This window comes from Protomyctophum bolini (assembly GCF_963924005.1).
Source record: "Protomyctophum bolini genome assembly, chromosome: 19".
NCBI lineage: Eukaryota > Metazoa > Chordata > Actinopteri > Myctophiformes > Myctophidae > Protomyctophum > Protomyctophum bolini.
In genome coordinates, this window is record NC_137880.1 from 39,360,546 (window position 1) to 39,379,973 (window position 19,428).

Genomic DNA, 19,428 nt, shown 5'->3' on the forward strand with positions numbered 1-19,428 from the left:
CCATACTATACTCATTTATACGATTAGAATATATTTATTATTCACCTTTTCCACAGATCTTCATTATGTTTTATCACAGCACACATGGTCAGCAGCACGCCAGCACCAAACATTGTGTGCTTCCATAATTTGTGGAACAAACATAGTGCGTGGTCGACAGGTTCAGTTGTTTGTTTGTTTGTTTAAAAGTTTACACAGTTTGTTTACGTTGAATATATACTACTGCTGAAAGAAAGTGGATATCAATAAATGGATTGACATATCCGAAAGTAACACAACTCTCTGGACATTGAATTAATCACTGCACGCGTCAAACTCAGTTCAGCCCAGTTGCCCTGCTGTTTAGCCTACAGGCTTCACACTTGCCAAGCTGCCATTATTATGACCATCCACTTCCTGGTTGTGAGGATCACATGACCACAGAGCTCCTTTATATAGGGCGGGTGGGTGTGGTCATTGGGACATACCACTTGCCAGGGAGGGGTGTGTGTAGTTTAATGTTTCTGTGTAAAAATATATCATCATGGCTGAAAAGAGTATTAAACATGTGATTAATAATTATATGCTATCGATGGATGATGTCACCGGAAGATGGCTTTCTGAACTGCCCATGCATGTATACACAGCCCTGCTGAGACAGACTAAATGCTGCTATAGTTTATCCTGAACATTAGTTAAGAATGTAAATATGTATTAATTAATTAATTAATTAATTAATTATTCGTTAATTCATCCATTCATTATAAAAAAAATTGGGAAAATATTTTTGAACAACATTTTTTGAAACCTTTTTTTTGGAAAATAAATGATCTTGGAATATTATATATTTGTCCCCATTAGCCCTCATCTTTTACATGGTTGTCTCGGACAATGGATATTTTTCCATCAAATTCATACAATGAAAAAGGGTTTGGAACCACTACATTTGGATGTAGTGTAGGCTATACATAATTACATTTAGCTAATAATAATAATATTCAAAAATAATTATGTATAGGCCTACCTATTTTTTCTTATTATTACTGAAGCCAAACAGCACAAGTTTTTGAAAGATGTAACTCGGTATATTGTCGATATAAATAATAATATTTACTCTTTCGTTTTGTCTAAAGCCAGTGTGTGTTCGTGTAAACTGTGTATGCGCACGTGACGCGCGCCACACTGCGCAGAGAGAGCGCAGGAGGAGGAGGAGGAGTGGGTGTGTGTATGTGTGCGCGCGCATACGCGGATATGAAGAGAGGAGGAGGAAGGATAGCAGTAAACAGTGCTACACGCACAGTCGCACACGCAACACACACACACACACACACACACACACACACGCATACCCCACAGCGGTGTGTTGACATGCTGTTACCTCAACTTCATCAACATCTGAGGATCTATAAGTGACACCGCTTTCTACACAACACCGCAGGTAACGTTCCACATGTTCTATAGATCTGGTAACAGTGGTACAGTGTCTCTGCGGGAGTTACAAGTACTTATCGCCTAAATTATGTCATGCATGCATAGCTTTATATACTAGCGTTAGGGTTAGCTGTTATTTACTCTCCCTGTAGTTGGTATTATTTCACACAGTAATGAACTAATTCATGTTTAATGAACGATAGCGTGCGATGATAGCTATACATTAGTAATGATTGATAATATCTGATAATAAGCGCTGGGCGTGGCCATGTGAAGAAATAGCAAACAGCTGTTAGCGAAGCGACAGCTTTTCACTTCCATAGGAAATACTTACACAAGACATTCTCCTGGGTATATATACTTTCATAATTATGCAAGTGCAGCGATATAGCCTATACATAACACAATACCTTACGTTTGTTTAGCTGATTGAGACTAAAATACTTTTCATAGTCGACTAAATAAGACTATAGACTGAGACTAAAACAATTTCAGGTGACAAAAATAAAAATAGGACTAAAACTAAAGGGTGTGTGTGTTATTTTCAAAAGACTAAATAAGACGACTAATAAAGTAGAATGCTGCTGTCCAAATGAACACAGTTTTTCCGTGTCGGTTATTACAGTAAAGTCAGTACCCAGAGGGTTGTTGTGTGTGTGTCAGTCAGTCAGTCAGTCAGTCAGTGAGTGTTGACAACTTGACATGCATGACTCCTGAGGCGGAGTTAATCCTATTCCGACCAAGGTGGGGCACTGCATGGTGGTGACTTGTGACCATGCTGTGTGTTGTCACATCATGGAGGGACTCGTTTGAACCTTTAGAGCGGTCCGGGGATCGACCCCTTGAGGGTCCCCACAGCTAAAATGATAGTTTGGAAACAAATGGACCCTTATGGGTCTGTAACTCTGAGAGTGTACAAATGGAACCAAATGGACCCTTATGGGTCTGTAACTCTGAGAGTGTACAAATGGAACCAAATGGACCCTTATGGGGTCTGTAACTCTGAGTGTACAAATGGAACCAAATGGACCCTTATGGGACTGTAACTCTGAGAGTGTACAAATGGAACCAAATGGACCCTTATGGGGTCTGTAACTCTGAGTGTACAAATGGAACCAAATGGACCCTTATGGGACTGTGACTCTGAGAGTGTACAAATGGAACCAAATGGACCCTTATGGGTCTGTAACTCTGAGAGTGTACAAATGGAACCAAATGGACCCTTATGGGGTCTGTAACTCTGAGTGTACAAATGGAACCAAATGGACCCTTATGGGTCTGTAACTCTGAGAGTGTACAAATGGAACCAAATGGACCCTTATGGGACTGTAACTCTGAGAGTGTACAAATGGAACCAAATGGACCCTTATGGGTCTGTAACTCTGAGAGTGTACAAATGGAACCAAATGGACCCTTATGGGACTGTAACTCTGAGAGTGTACAAATGGAACCAAATGGACCCTTATGGGGTCTGTAACTCTGAGTGTACAAATGGAACCAAATGGACCCTTATGGGACTGTAACTCTGAGAGTGTACAAATGGAACCAAATGGACCCTTATGGGGTCTGTAACTCTGAGTGTACAAATGGAACCAAATGGACCCTTATGGGGTCTGTAACTCTGAGAGTGTACAACATGTGTACACAATGTGTACAAAATGTACACTCTCAGAGTTAAATTAACATTGATTTTACTATATACTATAAATTGGGTTCCCAGAGATAGAAATGCATTAAATGGTGGGGGGAGGGGGTCCGTAGACTAATGCATGTCAAACTGCCAACTGGGGGGTTGAGAATCACTGCTAGTGCTGTAAGAAATATTCCCTGGCACATCTTTTCAAATGGGGGTCCGAGGGCTAATTAGTCTCAAGTTGGGGCTCCTTGATATGAAAAAGTTTAGGAACCACTGCCTTAGAGTGTGTGTGTGTGTGTGTGTGTGTGTGTGTGTGTGTGTGTGTGTATTTTATATATATATATATATATATATATATGGTTTGAAGTTAACTAACCCAGCGTGGGCTATGTTTGAACCAGCTGTTATTTCTTTACTAGTACTGTCTTTCTGTCTTACTAGTGCAAAACAACACTGCTGTGATCAATGTTGTGAAATAATGAGTCAAACTAAATTGTGATTAAAGTTACAATTTACAATGTAGGCATTTAGCAGACGCTCTTAATCCAGAGCGACTTACATTAAGCAAGAACAAAAAGCATGGCAATACATCACACATACATAGAAAGTAGTGAAACATGAAACATGCGTAAGCTAAGAACGTAACAGTGGAATATCTTTATAATTAAACTATATATATATATATATATATTAATATAAACTATACATATATACTATACTATGCATATATACTATAATGTGCTATGACTACATAAAATTAAATTCTAGTGCTGTCTACTACTAGACAGAATGTAGTCCATTTTCAATTTTTTAAATTGTCGAAAAATAAAATGGACCTTATGTTATGTGTTTAACCGTTCCTCATTTATCTTGGGATCCCCTGGCTGGAACCCCCTCAAGGACCCCTGGGGGTCCCCGAATCTCACTTTGAGAAGCACAACTGGTACATTTAGACTGAGAGTAGTGTGTGTGTGTGTGTCTGGAATGTCTGAAATTGAACAGAGGACACTGTGATTATGTGGATCATTAGCCTCAGGACGATTCTAAAAAATAAAATCTTATAAATCCTGACAGTGTTCTGAAAAACCCTATAATTCTATGTCAGTGGTGCTCATCCATTTTCATGTCAAGGACCCCCAGAATTATCTGTATTTGGCCGTCTGAAAATCTGTTGTTCCAGGGACCCCCCTCCCAGAAGCAAATATTTTGATAAATATTCGCTCTGAAGGAATATACTCAAAGATTTGTGCCACATTTTCACGATTTTTTTCAAAACAAAATCAGATCTACAAGCTCGTAACGTGGCACTCGTGGTGATCTACAAGCGCGGTGAGCTTGTAGATCTGCTATTTTTCAATAGCTAAAGTATTTATAATCTCATTGTAAGATGAAAAACAAAACAAAAAGTGCCTTTATCTTCTTCTTTCTAATTCTTTGTTTGGCCCAAAAACATTGTGTTTATTGTCGTGATGTGTCACAACTCCAGTTGGCTTTCTCCAAGTCCTATGAGGAAAATTAACGGGGAATTATTTTCCGGGTCTCTCGAGGGGGGCGGGACTGCGACGCTAGTCTATATAGAGTAATGTCTTACAGAAAACAGCGAGTTAAGAAAACAGCCTTGAAAGGTTCACTTCTGTGGTCTCTAACGTTGCACCTACATGTTTAAGCATTTATTTCATATTTACATGTCTTCTGTGGTCTCTAACATTACACCTATAGCTACATGTTTAAGCATTTATTTCATATTTACATGTCTTCTGTGGTCTCTAACATTACACCTATAGCTACATGTTTAACCCATTCTGACCTGAGATCAGATTCATACGAGGTTTCCACTGGACACACACTGGTCTGATGAACCCATTCTGACCTGAGATCAGATTCTAAAAATGTCAGTCGCTCTTCGATTTTTCTAAAATAGCAGACCTACAAGCTCGTAGCGCGCCACTCGGTGGCGCGCTATGAGCTTGTAGATCTGCTATTTTTCAATAGCTAAAGCATAACATGATGCTAACACCAAAATGGGTTCCCGGTCAGAATGGGTTAAGCATTTATCTCATATTTACATGTCTTCTGTGGTCTCTAACATTACACCTATAGCTACATGTTTAAGCATTTATTTCATATTTACATGTCTTCTGTGGTCTCTAACATTACACCACAGCTACATGTTTAAGCATTTATTTCATATTTACATGATGTCTTCTGTGGTCTCTAACATTACACCATAGCTACATGTTTAAGCATTTATTTCATATTTACATGTCTTCTGTGGTCTCTAACATTACACCTAGCTACATGTTTAACTCATTTTGGATGAAAAATAAATAATTTCAGTTTTTCTCCTCTGGTGAAAAGCTGGAGGCTTGTTAGAGACAACATCATGGTTATACTAACGTATCTTCTCCTGTTGTCTCTCTACAGAGTTTGTTGGAGACAACATCATGGTTATACTAACGTATCTTCTCCTGTTGTCTCTCTACAGAGTGTGTTGGAGACAACATCATGGTTATACTAACGTATCTTCTCCTGTTGTCTCTCTACAGAGTGTGTTGGAGACAACATCATGGTTATACTAACGTATCTTCTCCTGTTGTCTCTCTACAGAGTTTGTTGGAGACAACATCATGGTTATACTAACGTATCTTCTCCTGTTGTCTCTCTACAGAGTGTGTTGGAGACAACATCATGGTTATACTAACGTATCTTCTCCTGTTGTCTCTCTACAGAGTGTGTTGGAGACAACATCATGGTTATACTAACGTATCTTCTCCTGTTGTCTCTCTACAGAGTGTGTTGGAGACAACATCATGGTTATACTAACGTATCTTCTCCTGTTGTCTCTCTACAGAGTTTGTTGGAGACAACATCATGGTTATACTAACGTATCTTCTCCTGTTGTCTCTCTACAGAGTGTGTTGGAGACAACATCATGGTTATACTAACGTATCTTCTCCTGTTGTCTCTCTACAGAGTGTGTTGGAGACAACATCATGGTTATACTAACGTATCTTCTCCTGTTGTCTCTCTACAGAGTGTGTTGGAGACACAACGTCATGGTTATACTAACGTATCTTCTCCTGTTGTCTCTCTACAGAGTGTGTTGGAGACAACATCATGGTTATACTAACGTATCTTCTCCTGTGGTCTCTCTACAGAGTGTGTTGGAGACAACATCATGGTTATACTAACGTATCTTCTCCTGTTGTCTCTCTACAGAGTGTGTTGGAGACACAACATCATGGTTATACTAACGTATCTTCTCCTGTTGTCTCTCTACAGAGTGTGTTGGAGACAACATCATGGTTATACTAACGTATCTTCTCCTGTTGTCTCTCTACAGAGTGTGTTGGAGACAACATCATGGTTATACTAACGTATCTTCTCCTGTTGTCTCTCTCCAGAGTGTGTTGGAGACAACATCATGGTTATACTAACGTATCTTCTCCTGTGGTCTCTCTACAGAGTGTGTTGGAGACAACATCATGGTTATACTAACGTATCTTCTCCTGTTGTCTCTCTACAGAGTGTGTTGGAGACACAACATCATGGTTATACTAACGTATCTTCTCCTGTTGTCTCTCTACAGAGTGTGTTGGAGACAACATCATGGTTATACTAACGTATCTTCTCCTGTGGTCTCTCTACAGAGTGTGTTGGAGACAACATCATGGTTATACTAACGTATCTTCTCCTGTGGTCTCTCTACAGAGTGTGTTGGAGACACAACATCATGGTTATACTAACGTATCTTCTCCTGTGGTCTCTCTACAGAGTGTGTTGGAGACAACATCATGGTTATACTAACGTATCTTCTCCTGTTGTCTCTCTACAGAGTGTGTTGGAGACAACATCATGGTTATACTAACGTATCTTCTCCTGTTGTCTCTCTACAGAGTGTGTGGTTATACATTACTAACTATCTTCTCCTGTTGTCTCTCTACAGAGTGTGTTGGAGACAACATCATGGTTATACTAACGTATCTTCTCCTGTTGTCTCTCTACAGAGTGTGTTGGAGACAACATCATGGTTATACTAACGTATCTTCTCCTGTTGTCTCTCTACAGAGTGTGTTGGAGACACAACGTCATGGTTATACTAACGTATCTTCTCCTGTTGTCTCTCTACAGAGTGTGTTGGAGACAACATCATGGTTATACTAACGTATCTTCTCCTGTTGTCTCTCTACAGAGTGCAGTGATGTCGTCCATGTGGTGGGGGTCCCAGGACCCCAACGGGACCACCCCGGCAGACAACAGCAGCTGTTTCAGCTCGGCTCAGAGCACCGTGCTGAAGGGGGTCAGCTTCGGAGGGGTCCCCATCGTCCTTCTGCTGGACTTCACCGTCTTCCTGGTGCGTCGGGGCGTCATTCGCGTCGGGGGCAGGTGGTCTTCCAAGGACCCCCTTAGGGCCCCCCTTAGGGACCCTCCTTAGGGCCCATTCATACTCATAGGCTCTGTAGAGCCTACAATGTGACGTCATTTGGCTCTGTAGAGCCTACAATGTGACGTCATTGGGCTCTGTAGAGCCTACAATGTGACGTCATTGGGCTCTGTAGAGCCTACAATGTGACGTCATTTGGCTCTGTAGAGCCTACAATGTGACGTCATTGGGCTCTGTAGAGCCTACAATGTGACGTCATTGGGCTCTGTAGAGCCTACAATGTGACGTCATTGGGCTCTGTAGAGACTACAATGTGACGTCATTGGGCTCTGTAGAGCCTACAATGTGACGTCATTTGAGGGTACCGTCCTAAAGTCGGCTCTTCGGTGCTACTGAAAATTTCTGCAGAGCCGAAATTATTTCGGCTCTACAGCGCCGAAACAGTGGTAAAATAGGAGTATGAATTGGCCCTTAGTAGAGAGAGAGAGAGAGAGAGAGAGAGAGAGAGAGAGAGAGAGAGAGAGAGAGAGAGAGAGAGAGAGAGAGAGAGAGAGAGAGAGAGAGAGAGAGAGAGAGAGAGCTAAAGCAGGGACCCCCACCCTCTACATTATGTATAGATTGTTGCAGATTCAACTTTTTCAATACATTTCATAGACGTGTTACAGTATTACAGTATTATCATTGTGTGGCCTGGTGGTGGATTCATGTTACTTTAAAATGTGTATTTTCAGACATTCAAACCTTCAATACTTATTATATTTATTTAGTGATCAGTATCGGTCGATATTGGCCTTAAACCAACTTATCTGTAACCGCTACCGGTAAAATATTAATATATCAGTTTTAGCAGATTATTTTATAATTATGTTGTGTATTAATACAATAAAAAAATTTCCTGAAAAAGCCTTTTGTTATGATGAAGCTTGGAACATTTTTAACCCATTTTGGGCGGGAACCCCTTTTGGCGTTTTAGCATTACGTTACGCTTTAGCTATTGAAAAATAGCAGATCTACAAGCTCATAGCGCGCCACCGAGTGGCGCGCTACGAGCTTGTAGGTCCTGCTATTTTTGAAAAACCGAAGAACGACTGACACAGAAACATGGCTTTTTCAGAAAACTGTCAGAGTTATAATAATCAATTCTTCTTCTGGTCATCACCACCCACCACCCAGTAACGTGAAATGCTATTGGCCGTGTGTGTTGTGCCAATCACAGGTGCTGCTGACCCTCTTCACGGTCATCAGGAAGAAGATGTGGGACTACGGGCGGCTGGCGCTCGTCTCCGACAACGAAGGGTCAGTTATGTCACACTCCCACTCAAGATGGAGGTCAATCGTTAACTTTTCTGTGTCACACTTACATTTTGCCATTTTTACAAATTGCAGCATTTAACTCCCATTTAATTTTATATGGTTATTGCGAACGCAATGATTGCGAACGCAGTGAGCACTTACTATGAGACCTAGCAGATCATGTCTGTCTGTGTGTGTGTGTGTGTCTGTGTGTCTGTCCCGCATAACCATATAAGGAGTCCCCAAAGCAGCTATACGTCCAAATATGGAGTGTGTTGCATCAATCACAAACAAATCACTCGGCTCCATATAGGGGCACAAAAGGGGCCAGGTCCACATATAACTTAACTTAAAAAAAACTTAACTTAATTTTTTTTTAACTTAAAACAATAATCTTAAAAAAACAGTAGTGCAGTAGTACAGTAGTGCATCCCGTGGATACAGAGGTCGTTGTTTTAATGCGTCCGTTAACCATAAACTGTGTTTTGGGAGGCAAAATGCACCCCATTTTAACCCATGTTGGTGTTATAGCATCATGTCATGCTTTAGCTATTGAAAAATAGCAGATCTACAAGCTCATAGCGCGCCACCGAGTGGCGCGCTACGAGCTTGTAGGTCTGCTATTTTTGAAATATCAGGTCAGAATGGGTTAATCAGACCAGTGTGTGTGTCCAGTGGAAACCTCTTATGAATCTGATCTCGGGTCAGAATGGCTTAATCAGACCAGTGTTATGTCCAGTGGAAACCTTGTATGAATCTGATCTCAGGTCAGAATGGGGTTAATCAGACCAGTGTGTGTCCAGTGGAAACCTCGTATGAATCTGATCTCAGGTCAGAATGGGTTAATCAGACCAGTGTTATGTCCAGTGGAAACCTCGTATGAATCTGATCTCAGGTCAGAATGGGGTTAATCAGACCAGTGTTATGTCCAGTGGAAACCTCGTATGAATCTGATCTCAGGTCAGAATGGGTTAATCAGACCAGTGTTATGTCCAGTGGAAACCTCGTATGAATCTGATCTCAGGTCAGAATGGGTTAATCAGACCAGTGTTATGTCCAGTGGAAACCTCGTATGAATCTGATCTCAGGTCAGAATGGGTTAATCAGACCAGTGTTATGTCCAGTGGAAACCTCGTATGAATCTGATCTCAGGTCAGAATGGGTTAATCAGACCAGTGTTGTGTCCAGTGGAAACCTCGTATGAATCTGATCTCAGGTCAGAATGGGTTAATCAGACCAGTGGTATGTCCAGTGGAAACCTCGGATGAATCTGATCTCAGGTCAGAATGGGTTATAATCAGACCAGTGTTATGTCCAGTGGAAACCTCGTATGAATCTGATCTCGGGTCAGAATGGGTTAATCAGACCAGTGTTATGTCCAGTGGAAACCTCGTATGAATCTGATCTCAGGTCAGAATGGGTTAATCAGACCAGTGTGTGTGTCCAGTGGAAACCTCGTATGAATCTGATCTCAGGTCAGAATGGCTTAATCAGACCAGTGTGTGTGTCCAGTGGAAACCTCGTATGAATCTGATCTCAGGTCAGAATGGGTTAATCAGACCAGTGTGTGTGTCCAGTGGAAACCTCGTATGAATCTGATCTCAGGTCAGAATGGGTTAATCAGACCAGTGTGTGTGTGTCCAGTGGAAACCTCGTATGAATCTGATCTCAGGTCAGAATGGGTTCATCTCCGAGGGACGCTATAGGCTTCCCGTGGTTCATGGAGGAGGTTTTATTCACATGGTGGTTGGTGTGGTTTTGTTTTTCTGCTCCAGGTTCGACGAGACGTCGCACCGCCGCTACGGACGCATGTCGTCCTACGTGTCCTACTCTGAGGACCAGGAGAACGAGCTGGTAATAATAATAATAATAATAATAATATAATAATATAATATATAATAATAATAAGGAGAACGAGCTGGTAACCAGCGGGGTTTTAGTTTTTAGTCTCTTCAATAGTTTTAATTTAGTTTTTAGTCACCTGGAATGTTTTGGTGTTAGTCTAGTGTTTGAAGTGGTCAAACTAGCGATACATTACCCCAGGGGTGGGCGACTCTGACGATGGAGAGGGCCAATATATTTCCACACTCACTCCAGAGGGGCCACATTGCATTATTACGGTCCTAGCAAAAATAGCCAATCTATATACAAGCTCAAAATGTGGCGCGTTTTGAGCTTGTAGATCACCTATTTTTTGCTATATTTGAATTGGAATCCTGAAAAGTAACCTTTTTATTGAATTTCAAATGCATTTAGTTATATTAACTTTATGAACTGTTAACATAACTACATTGGACACAAAAAGACAATAACATTTTAATACTAGTCATTTTAATACTAGTCGTGAAGTAATTAAAGCGGGTTTGGAATTGTGACAGCTGAAATAAATACTATATCAGTATTCTGATATTAACTTGAGGGCCACATTAAGTGAAGGTGGGGGCCGCATGTGGCCCCCGGGCCGCCAATTGCCCACCCCTGCATTACCCTAATGCTCTCGGCAAAACGTTAAAGCCTTAATCTGCAATGTTTTCCAACATTTCTTGCTGTATGGCTACCAAAACATCCTAACTTTACATACTGTGTTGCATGTCTGAAATAAGTGTCAGAGCTGAAATTGTATGTAATGTAAATATGAAATAAATGCTTAAACATGTAGCTATAGGTGTAATGTTAGAGACCACAGAAGACATGTAAATATTAAATAAATGCTTAAACATGTAGCTATAGGTGTAATGTTAGAGACCACAGAAGACATGTACATATGAAATAAATGCTTAAACATGTAGCTATAGGTGTAATGTTAGAGACCACAGAAGTGAACCTTTTTCAAGCCTGTTTTCTCAACTCGCTGTTTCTCTGCCAGACATTATACTCTATAAGCCATATCTCCTAAACTGGTGGGTCAAACTGAACAACCAACATGTCAATTTGAAGCTATGATTCCCTGCTTTCACATAAAAAAAAAGTCCAATGGCAGTCCCTCAGTTAAATTTAGTCCACATTTGTGAGATGTTATTCATCTTTAATCCATGCAATGTGTCACTGACTGCCTCCACATTAAACTTGTAAGAACAGCAGAACTGATCGCAATCACTCTGATCGTTTATGAATAAACTGTGACAGAGAACGTCTCTCTTAGAAAACGATAAAACCCACTTCCTGATGGCCTTGTGTTTCTGAGACTTGGAGGAACACGGTTTTGAGTCACAAGACGCCGTTTTACATCGTTATAATTTGTCATAGCAATTTATCACTTAACCCATTCCGACCGGGAACCCGTTTTGGTGTTGGCATCATGTCATGCTTTAGCTATTGAAAAATAGCAGATCTACAAGCTCATAGCGCGCCACCGAGTGGCGCGCTACGAGCTTGTAGATCTGCTATTTTTGAAAAATCGAAGAACGACTGACATTTTTAGAATCTGATCTCAGGTCAGAATGGGTTATAATCAGACCAGTGTGTGTGTCCAGTGGAAACCTCGTATGAATCTGATCTCAGGTCAGAATGGGTTAAGCCTGATTCATAGTCAAAAATATCTGCTTTATAAATACGGTATTCGGAGCGCCACCGAGTGGCGCGCTACGAGCTTGTAGGTCTGCTATTTTAGAAAAGTCGACGAACGACTGACACATAGAGAAACGCTTTTTCAGAAAACTGTTAGGATGTAGAAGACGTTTTTTTAGAATCTGATCTCGGGTCAAAATGGGTTAGACGCCAAAGTACCGAAACAATGTAGTTCTCCGCTCCGGTATCCATAAATACAGTTTAGAAAACCCCAAAAATCCAACCCTTTGATGCCGAGTGCCAAGCTGGGAGCAACTGGCTCCCATTCTTCGGTATGACCGGGCCAGGGAATCGAACCCCGACCGCCCAGTCTCAGGGCGGACACTCTAACCACAAGGCCACTGAACTCAGATAGAACGGATGATGTTTTAAAACTCTCTATAGTTGTGGTTGTTGGAGTGAACTGAATCTGTTGTTAACAACATGTCTCTGTTTGTGTGTGCAGGGCTTCTGCTCCTGGATCTGTTGTTAACAACATGTCTCTGTTTGTGTGTGCAGGGCTTCTGCTCCTGGATCTGTTGTTAACAACATGTCTCTGTTTGTGTGTGCAGGGCTTCTGCTCCTGGCTGCCTTACATCATCAGAATGGAGTAAGTACTTCTGAACAGACCAGACCTTATCTTAGTTGTCTGTGACTGTGTTACAGTCTATAGACTATACACAGTCTATAGACTGTGTTACTGTTACATTTTTGCCTACAAGCCTTGTGTGTTGTACGTGGGAAGTGGTGAAAACCATTAGAAGAGGAAGCGGATGTTTCCTCCCCTCGGCCACTTCTGTCTTGATCTTTGCAGTTGAGTAAATAAAGCCTAGAAAGTAGTCGAACCCCATCCAGCTCGCTGCTTAGACGAAATGGAATTTAAAAGGACATGTATATTTAATTATGGTCAGTCGTTCTCAGAGGGTTAAAACCCTACGTTTCTGTCAGTCAGATTTTCCAACAACCTTAATCAACCTTAAAGAGTTGTTGTTTTCCATCTTTTCTAAAAACATTTTCTTCTCATCAGAACATCTTATGATCCTTAGACTCTGAGCAATAGCCCACCTATCTCCCAGACTCTCTCTCCACAGAGTTCACAGTTTAAATGAAAGCTGAATTATGTGCAGGATGACAATTGCGTACAGATACGAGGGGACTTGTAGTGCACGCAATAGAGCGGCGCAGTCCCTCCCCCTTTCAGAACAACGAACGGCCCAGGAAATGAAAACGCAATGCATTTCCCCATAGGCAGTTTTTATTTAATTTATTTAAAGACCTTTTAAGCGTCGTAACGAAGCCAACTCTTGTCGTGACAAATCATGACAACACACACAATATTTTGGACCAAACAAATAATTACAAAGAGGAAAAACAACAAAGAAAGTGTTGTATCCTGCCGTTTTTTCTCTACTTTCTAATTCTTTGTTTGGCACCGAAATATTGTGTGTGTTGTCATGATTTGTCACGACAAGGGTTGGCTTCGTTACGACGCTTAAAAGGTCTTTAAATAAATTAAATAAGAACTGCCTATGGGGAAATGCATTGCGTTTTCATTTCCTGGGCCGTTCGTTGTTCTGAAAGGGGGAGGGACTGCGCCGCTCTATATGGACTTGTGTATAATGATTCCCTGTGACTTGTGCGTGCGTGCGTGCGTGCGTGCGTGCATGTGTGTGTGTGCGTGTGTGCGTGTGCGTGTGTGTGTGTGTGCGTGTGTGCGTGTGTGTTTGTGTGCGTGTGTGTGTGTGTGTGTGCGTGCATGCGTGTGCGTTCTGCCGCAGCGAGGAGAAGCTGAAGGAGAAATGTGGCATTGATGCGATCTACTACCTGTCCTTCCAGCGCCATCTGATCGTCCTCCTGGTCCTCATCACCGTCACCTCCGTGTCCATCATCCTACCCGTCAACCTGTCTGGAGACCTGCTGGGTGCGTCTGTCTGTCCGTCTGTCTGTCTGTCTGTCTGTCTGTCTGTCTGTCTGTCTGTCTGTCTGTCTGTCTGTCTGTCTGTCTGTCTGTCTGTCTGTCTGTCTGTCAGTTTTTAAACTGAAGCAATTGCAACACCTTTTAGCATTTAGCTCACATGTATAATTCAAAGAATGAAAAACACTTGCATTTTCGTTTTTTTTAAGTCATATGAAAGCAGGGAGTCATAGCTTCAAATTGACATATTGGTTGTTCAGTTTGACCCACCAGTCTTGGAGATATGGCTTTCATGAATGAATGACTGACTTTATTGCAGACTCAGGGTCCACAGAGAAACATATAAAACACAAAATACAATATACATCCAATAAAAAAACAGTCCAAATGTACAATGTATGTTAGACAGGCATTTGTGACAGTTATAAATAAAGGCTTTTAAAGCCAATGTCAATGAGGAGTATCTATAGTGCAGCTTTTGACAGGGTTATTAACACATTTAGTACACATACGGCAAGAGAAAAGCGAAATGCCAAAAATAATAATAAGAAAAATTCTGAATATTCTTATCTCGCCCTGTATCTTTGAGGGTGCGCTAGGACGTACAGGTACGTCCAATGTACCTCTCGGTTTGAATCCTTATGACGTACAGGTGCGTCCTATGAACTGAAACGGTTAATACTGACGATGATGCTACTCACAGACTCATCCAAGGGACACATGAATCTATGCATTAAGTACCGGAGAATATATCTAGAATTATAGAGTAATGTCTTGCAGAAAAAAGGCTTAAGCATAATTATGTTTTATTGTATTGTGCTGCTAACTGTTTCCAGTGTGTTGATGGAAGTCAGAGGCTCAGTGCTACAGTAACTGTTTCCAGTGTGTTGATGGAAGTCAGAGGCTCAGTGCTACAGTAACTGTTTCCAGTGTGTTGATGGAAGTCAGAGGCTCAGTGCTACAGTAACTGTTTCCAGTGTGTTGATGGAAGTCAGAGGCTCAGTGCTACAGTAACTGTTTCCAGTGTGTTGATGGAAGTCAGAGGCTCAGTGCTACAGTAACTGTTTCCAGTGTGTTGATGGAAGTCAGAGGCTCAGTGCTACAGTAACTGTTTCCAGTGTGTTGATGGAAGTCAGAGGCTCAGTGCTACAGTAACTGTTTCCAGTGTGTTGATGGAAGTCAGAGGCTCAGTGCTACAGTAACTGTTTCCAGTGTGTTGATGGAAGTCAGAGGCTCAGTGCTACAGTAACTGTTTCCAGTGTGTTGATGGAAGTCAGAGGCTCAGTGCTACAGTAACTGTTTCCAGTGTGTTGATGGAAGTCAGAGGCTCAGTGCTACAGTAACTGTTTCCAGTGTGTTGATGGAAGTCAGAGGCTCAGTGCTACAGTAACTGTTTCCAGTGTGTTGATGGAAGTCAGAGGCTCAGTGCTACAGTAACTGTTTCCAGTGTGTTGATGGAAGTCAGAGGCTCAGTGCTACAGTAACTGTTTCCAGTGTGTTGATGGAAGTCAGAGGCTCAGTGCTACAGTAACTGTTTCCAGTGTGTTGATGGAAGTCAGAGGCTCAGTGCTACAGTAACTGTTTCCAGTGTGTTGATGGAAGTCAGAGGCTCAGTGCTACAGTAACTGTTTCCAGTGTGTTGATGGAAGTCAGAGGCTCAGTGCTACAGTAACTGTTTCCAGTGTGTTGATGGAAGTCAGAGGCTCAGTGCTACAGTAACTGTTTCCAGTGTGTTGATGGAAGTCAGAGGCTCAGTGCTACAGTAACTGTTTCCAGTTTGTTGATGGAAGTCAGAGGCTCAGTGCTACAGTAACTGTTTCCAGTGTGTTGATGGAAGTCAGAGGCTCAGTGCTACAGTAACTGTTTCCAGTGTGTTGATGGAAGTCAGAGGCTCAGTGCTACAGTAACTGTTTCCAGTGTGTTGATGGAAGTCAGAGGCTCAGTGCTACAGTAACTGTTTCCAGTGTGTTGATGGAAGTCAGAGGCTCAGTGCTACAGTAACTGTTTCCAGTGTGTTGATGGAAGTCAGAGGCTCAGTGCTACAGTAACTGTTTCCAGTGTGTTGATGGAAGTCAGAGGCTCAGTGCTACAGTAACTGTTTCCAGTGTGTTGATGGAAGTCAGAGGCTCAGTGCTACAGTAACTGTTTCCAGTGTGTTGATGGAAGTCAGAGGCTCAGTGCTACAGTAACTGTTTCCAGTGTGTTGATGGAAGTCAGAGGCTCAGTGCTACAGTAACTGTTTCCAGTGTGTTGATGGAAGTCAGAGGCTCAGTGCTACAGTAACTGTTTCCAGTGTGTTGATGGAAGTCAGAGGCTCAGTGCTACAGTAACTGTTTCCAGTGTGTTGATGGAAGTCAGAGGCTCAGTGCTACAGTAACTGTTTCCAGTGTGTTGATGGAAGTCAGAGGCTCAGTGCTACAGTAACTGTTTCCAGTGTGTTGATGGAAGTCAGAGGCTCAGTGCTACAGTAACTGTTTCCAGTGTGTTGATGGAAGTCAGAGGCTCAGTGCTACAGTAACTGTTTCCAGTGTGTTGATGGAAGTCAGAGGCTCAGTGCTACAGTAACTGTTTCCAGTGTGTTGATGGAAGTCAGAGGCTCAGTGCTACAGTAACTGTTTCCAGTGTGTTGATGGAAGTCAGAGGCTCAGTGCTACAGTAACTGTTTCCAGTGTGTTGATGGAAGTCAGAGGCTCAGTGCTACAGTAACTGTTTCCAGTGTGTTGATGGAAGTCAGAGGCTCAGTGCTACAGTAACTGTTTCCAGTGTGTTGATGGAAGTCAGAGGCTCAGTGCTACAGTAACTGTTTCCAGTGTGTTGATGGAAGTCAGAGGCTCAGTGCTACAGTAACTGTTTCCAGTGTGTTGATGGAAGTCAGAGGCTCAGTGCTACAGTAACTGTTTCCAGTGTGTTGATGGAAGTCAGAGGCTCAGTGCTACAGTAACTGTTTCCAGTGTGTTGATGGAAGTCAGAGGCTCAGTGCTACAGTAACTGTTTCCAGTGTGTTGATGGACGTCAGAGGCTCAGTGCTACAGTAACTGTTTCCAAGTGTGTTGATGGAAGTCAGAGGCTCAGTGCTACAGTAACTGTTTCCAAGTGTGTTGATGGAAGTCAGAGGCTCAGTGCTACAGTAACTGTTTCCAGTGTGTTGATGGAAGTCAGAGGCTCAGTGCTACAGTAACTGTTTCCAGTGTGTTGATGGAAGTCAGAGGCTCAGTGCTACAGTAACTGTTTCCAGTGTGTTGATGGAAGTCAGAGGCTCAGTGCTACAGTAACTGTTTCCAGTGTGTTGATGGAAGTCAGAGGCTCAGTGCTACAGTAACTGTTTCCAGTGTGTTGATGGAAGTCAGAGGCTCAGTGCTACAGTAACTGTTTCCAAGTGTGTTGATGGAAGTCAGAGGCTCAGTGCTACAGTAACTGTTTCCAGTGTGTTGATGGAAGTCAGAGGCTCAGTGCTACAGTAACTGTTTCCAGTGTGTTGATGGAAGTCAGAGGCTCAGTGCTACAGTAACTGTTTCCAGTGTGTTGATGGAAGTCAGAGGCTCAGTGCTACAGTAACTGTTTCCAGTGTGTTGATGGAAGTCAGAGGCTCAGTGCTACAGTAACTGTTTCCAGTGTGTTGATGGAAGTCAGAGGCTCAGTGCTACAGTAACTGTTTCCAGTGTGTTGATGGAAGTCAGAGGCTCAGTGCTACAGTAACTGTTTCCAGTGTGTTGATGGAAGTCAGAGGCTCAGTGCTACAGTAACTGTTTCCAGTTTGTTGATGGAAGTCAGAGGCTCAGTGCTACAGTAACTGTTTCCAGTGTGTTGATGGAAGTCAGAGGCTCAGTGCTACAGTAACTGTTTCCAGTGTGTTGATGGAAGTCAGAGGCTCAGTGCTACAGTAACTGTTTCCAGTGTGTTGATGGAAGTCAGAGGCTCAGTGCTACAGTAACTGTTTCCAGTGTGTTGATGGAAGTCAGAGGCTCAGTGCTACAGTAACTGTTTCCAGTGTGTTGATGGAAGTCAGAGGCTCAGTGCTACAGTAACTGTTTCCAGTGTGTTGATGGAAGTCAGAGGCTCAGTGCTACAGTATAATAATTATGTCTGAATTATGTGACTGATCTACAAATCTCCTCCCGTACTGATTATACCTGCTCATTATGCAGATTTAGTACATCTGGCAGGATGTGGAGATATGGAACCAGTTTTAGCCTATAGCAAGACTATAAACTATAACAATAATAAACTTCATAACTTTTACCTTTACATTTTTATCCCACGATTTTGTAACCCAGTTTTCTTTTCACCCAGTGCCAATTATCTAATGTAATCCTGGGCGCTACACTTCCTCTGCCAACCTGGGGGGGGGGGCAGCGGACTGACCTCATGCCTCCTTCTATGCATGAGGAGTCCAAGTTGCTCCTTTACACCTGACAGGGGGGAGTTTCCCTGGTTGGACGTAGCGCGTGGAAGGAACACGTTATTCCGACCAGTTCCTTTCCCCTCCATCAGGCGCCCCGGCTGGCCAGGGGGAGGCAGTTTAGTGACCAGGATTACGGCATGTTTTTGTGAGGGTACCTACCCTAGGTAGAAACTTCATAACTTTTGACACTTTTATACAACTTTAACCCCTTGCCATCATCACTAAGCTGGGCATGAAGCGATGCATGAATTATATAGGGTTCAAATGAGACCATGAATTATATAGGGTTCAAATGAGACCATGAATTATATAGGGTTCAAATGAGACCATGAATTATATAGGGTTCAAATGAGACCATGAATTATATAGGGTTCAAATGGTAAAGCCTTATTTCATACTGCAAAACTATGTTTATCTGTGTTATAGTCACTTAATCATTTAGCTATTTTTAGTACTTCTTATGACATGCTGAGAATAGGGACACCAGGTTGAAAATGACTTGACCAAATCTATTCATATTGATCTGGGGGCGCAAAGTAAATAAAAGCAACATATTCTATATCTCTTCCAGGAAATGACCCGTACAACTTTGGAAGGACGACCCTTGGGAATCTTCAGAGAGGGTAATTAATTAATAATCACACTACTGATACCTAATGCTATAATATTACAATATTAACTATTGTTATGATAGCATTTTGTGGACCTGTGACATGTGAGAGTTAGCAGAGGTTTTCTTTTTCTTTTTAGTTTTGTCTTTGTAATATTATATTTAATATTTTTTAGGAACGTGTGGCTCCCCTTTGTCCACCTGGGTTGAACCGGTTCAGTTCTGTTTATGT

At 42.1% G+C, this 19,428-nt stretch overlaps 1 protein-coding gene across 2 annotated transcripts in view; it reads left to right on the top strand.

The window, feature by feature from the left end:
- The first annotated feature begins 1,290 nt into the window (after positions 1 to 1,290).
- tmem63a (transmembrane protein 63A) overlaps positions 1,291 to 19,428 on the top strand; it is a 43,010-nt gene continuing 24,872 nt past the window's right edge. For both annotated transcript variants that reach the window (XM_080791073.1, XM_080791074.1), the window contains exons 1-7: positions 1,291 to 1,417; positions 7,239 to 7,400; positions 8,647 to 8,726; positions 10,499 to 10,577; positions 12,842 to 12,879; positions 14,048 to 14,190; positions 19,158 to 19,209. In XM_080791073.1, coding sequence (XP_080647199.1) covers positions 7,248 to 7,400; positions 8,647 to 8,726; positions 10,499 to 10,577; positions 12,842 to 12,879; positions 14,048 to 14,190; positions 19,158 to 19,209 — 545 coding nt within the window. In that variant the 5' untranslated portion in view covers positions 1,291 to 1,417; positions 7,239 to 7,247. The remainder of the gene's footprint in view (positions 1,418 to 7,238; positions 7,401 to 8,646; positions 8,727 to 10,498; positions 10,578 to 12,841; positions 12,880 to 14,047; positions 14,191 to 19,157; positions 19,210 to 19,428) is intronic.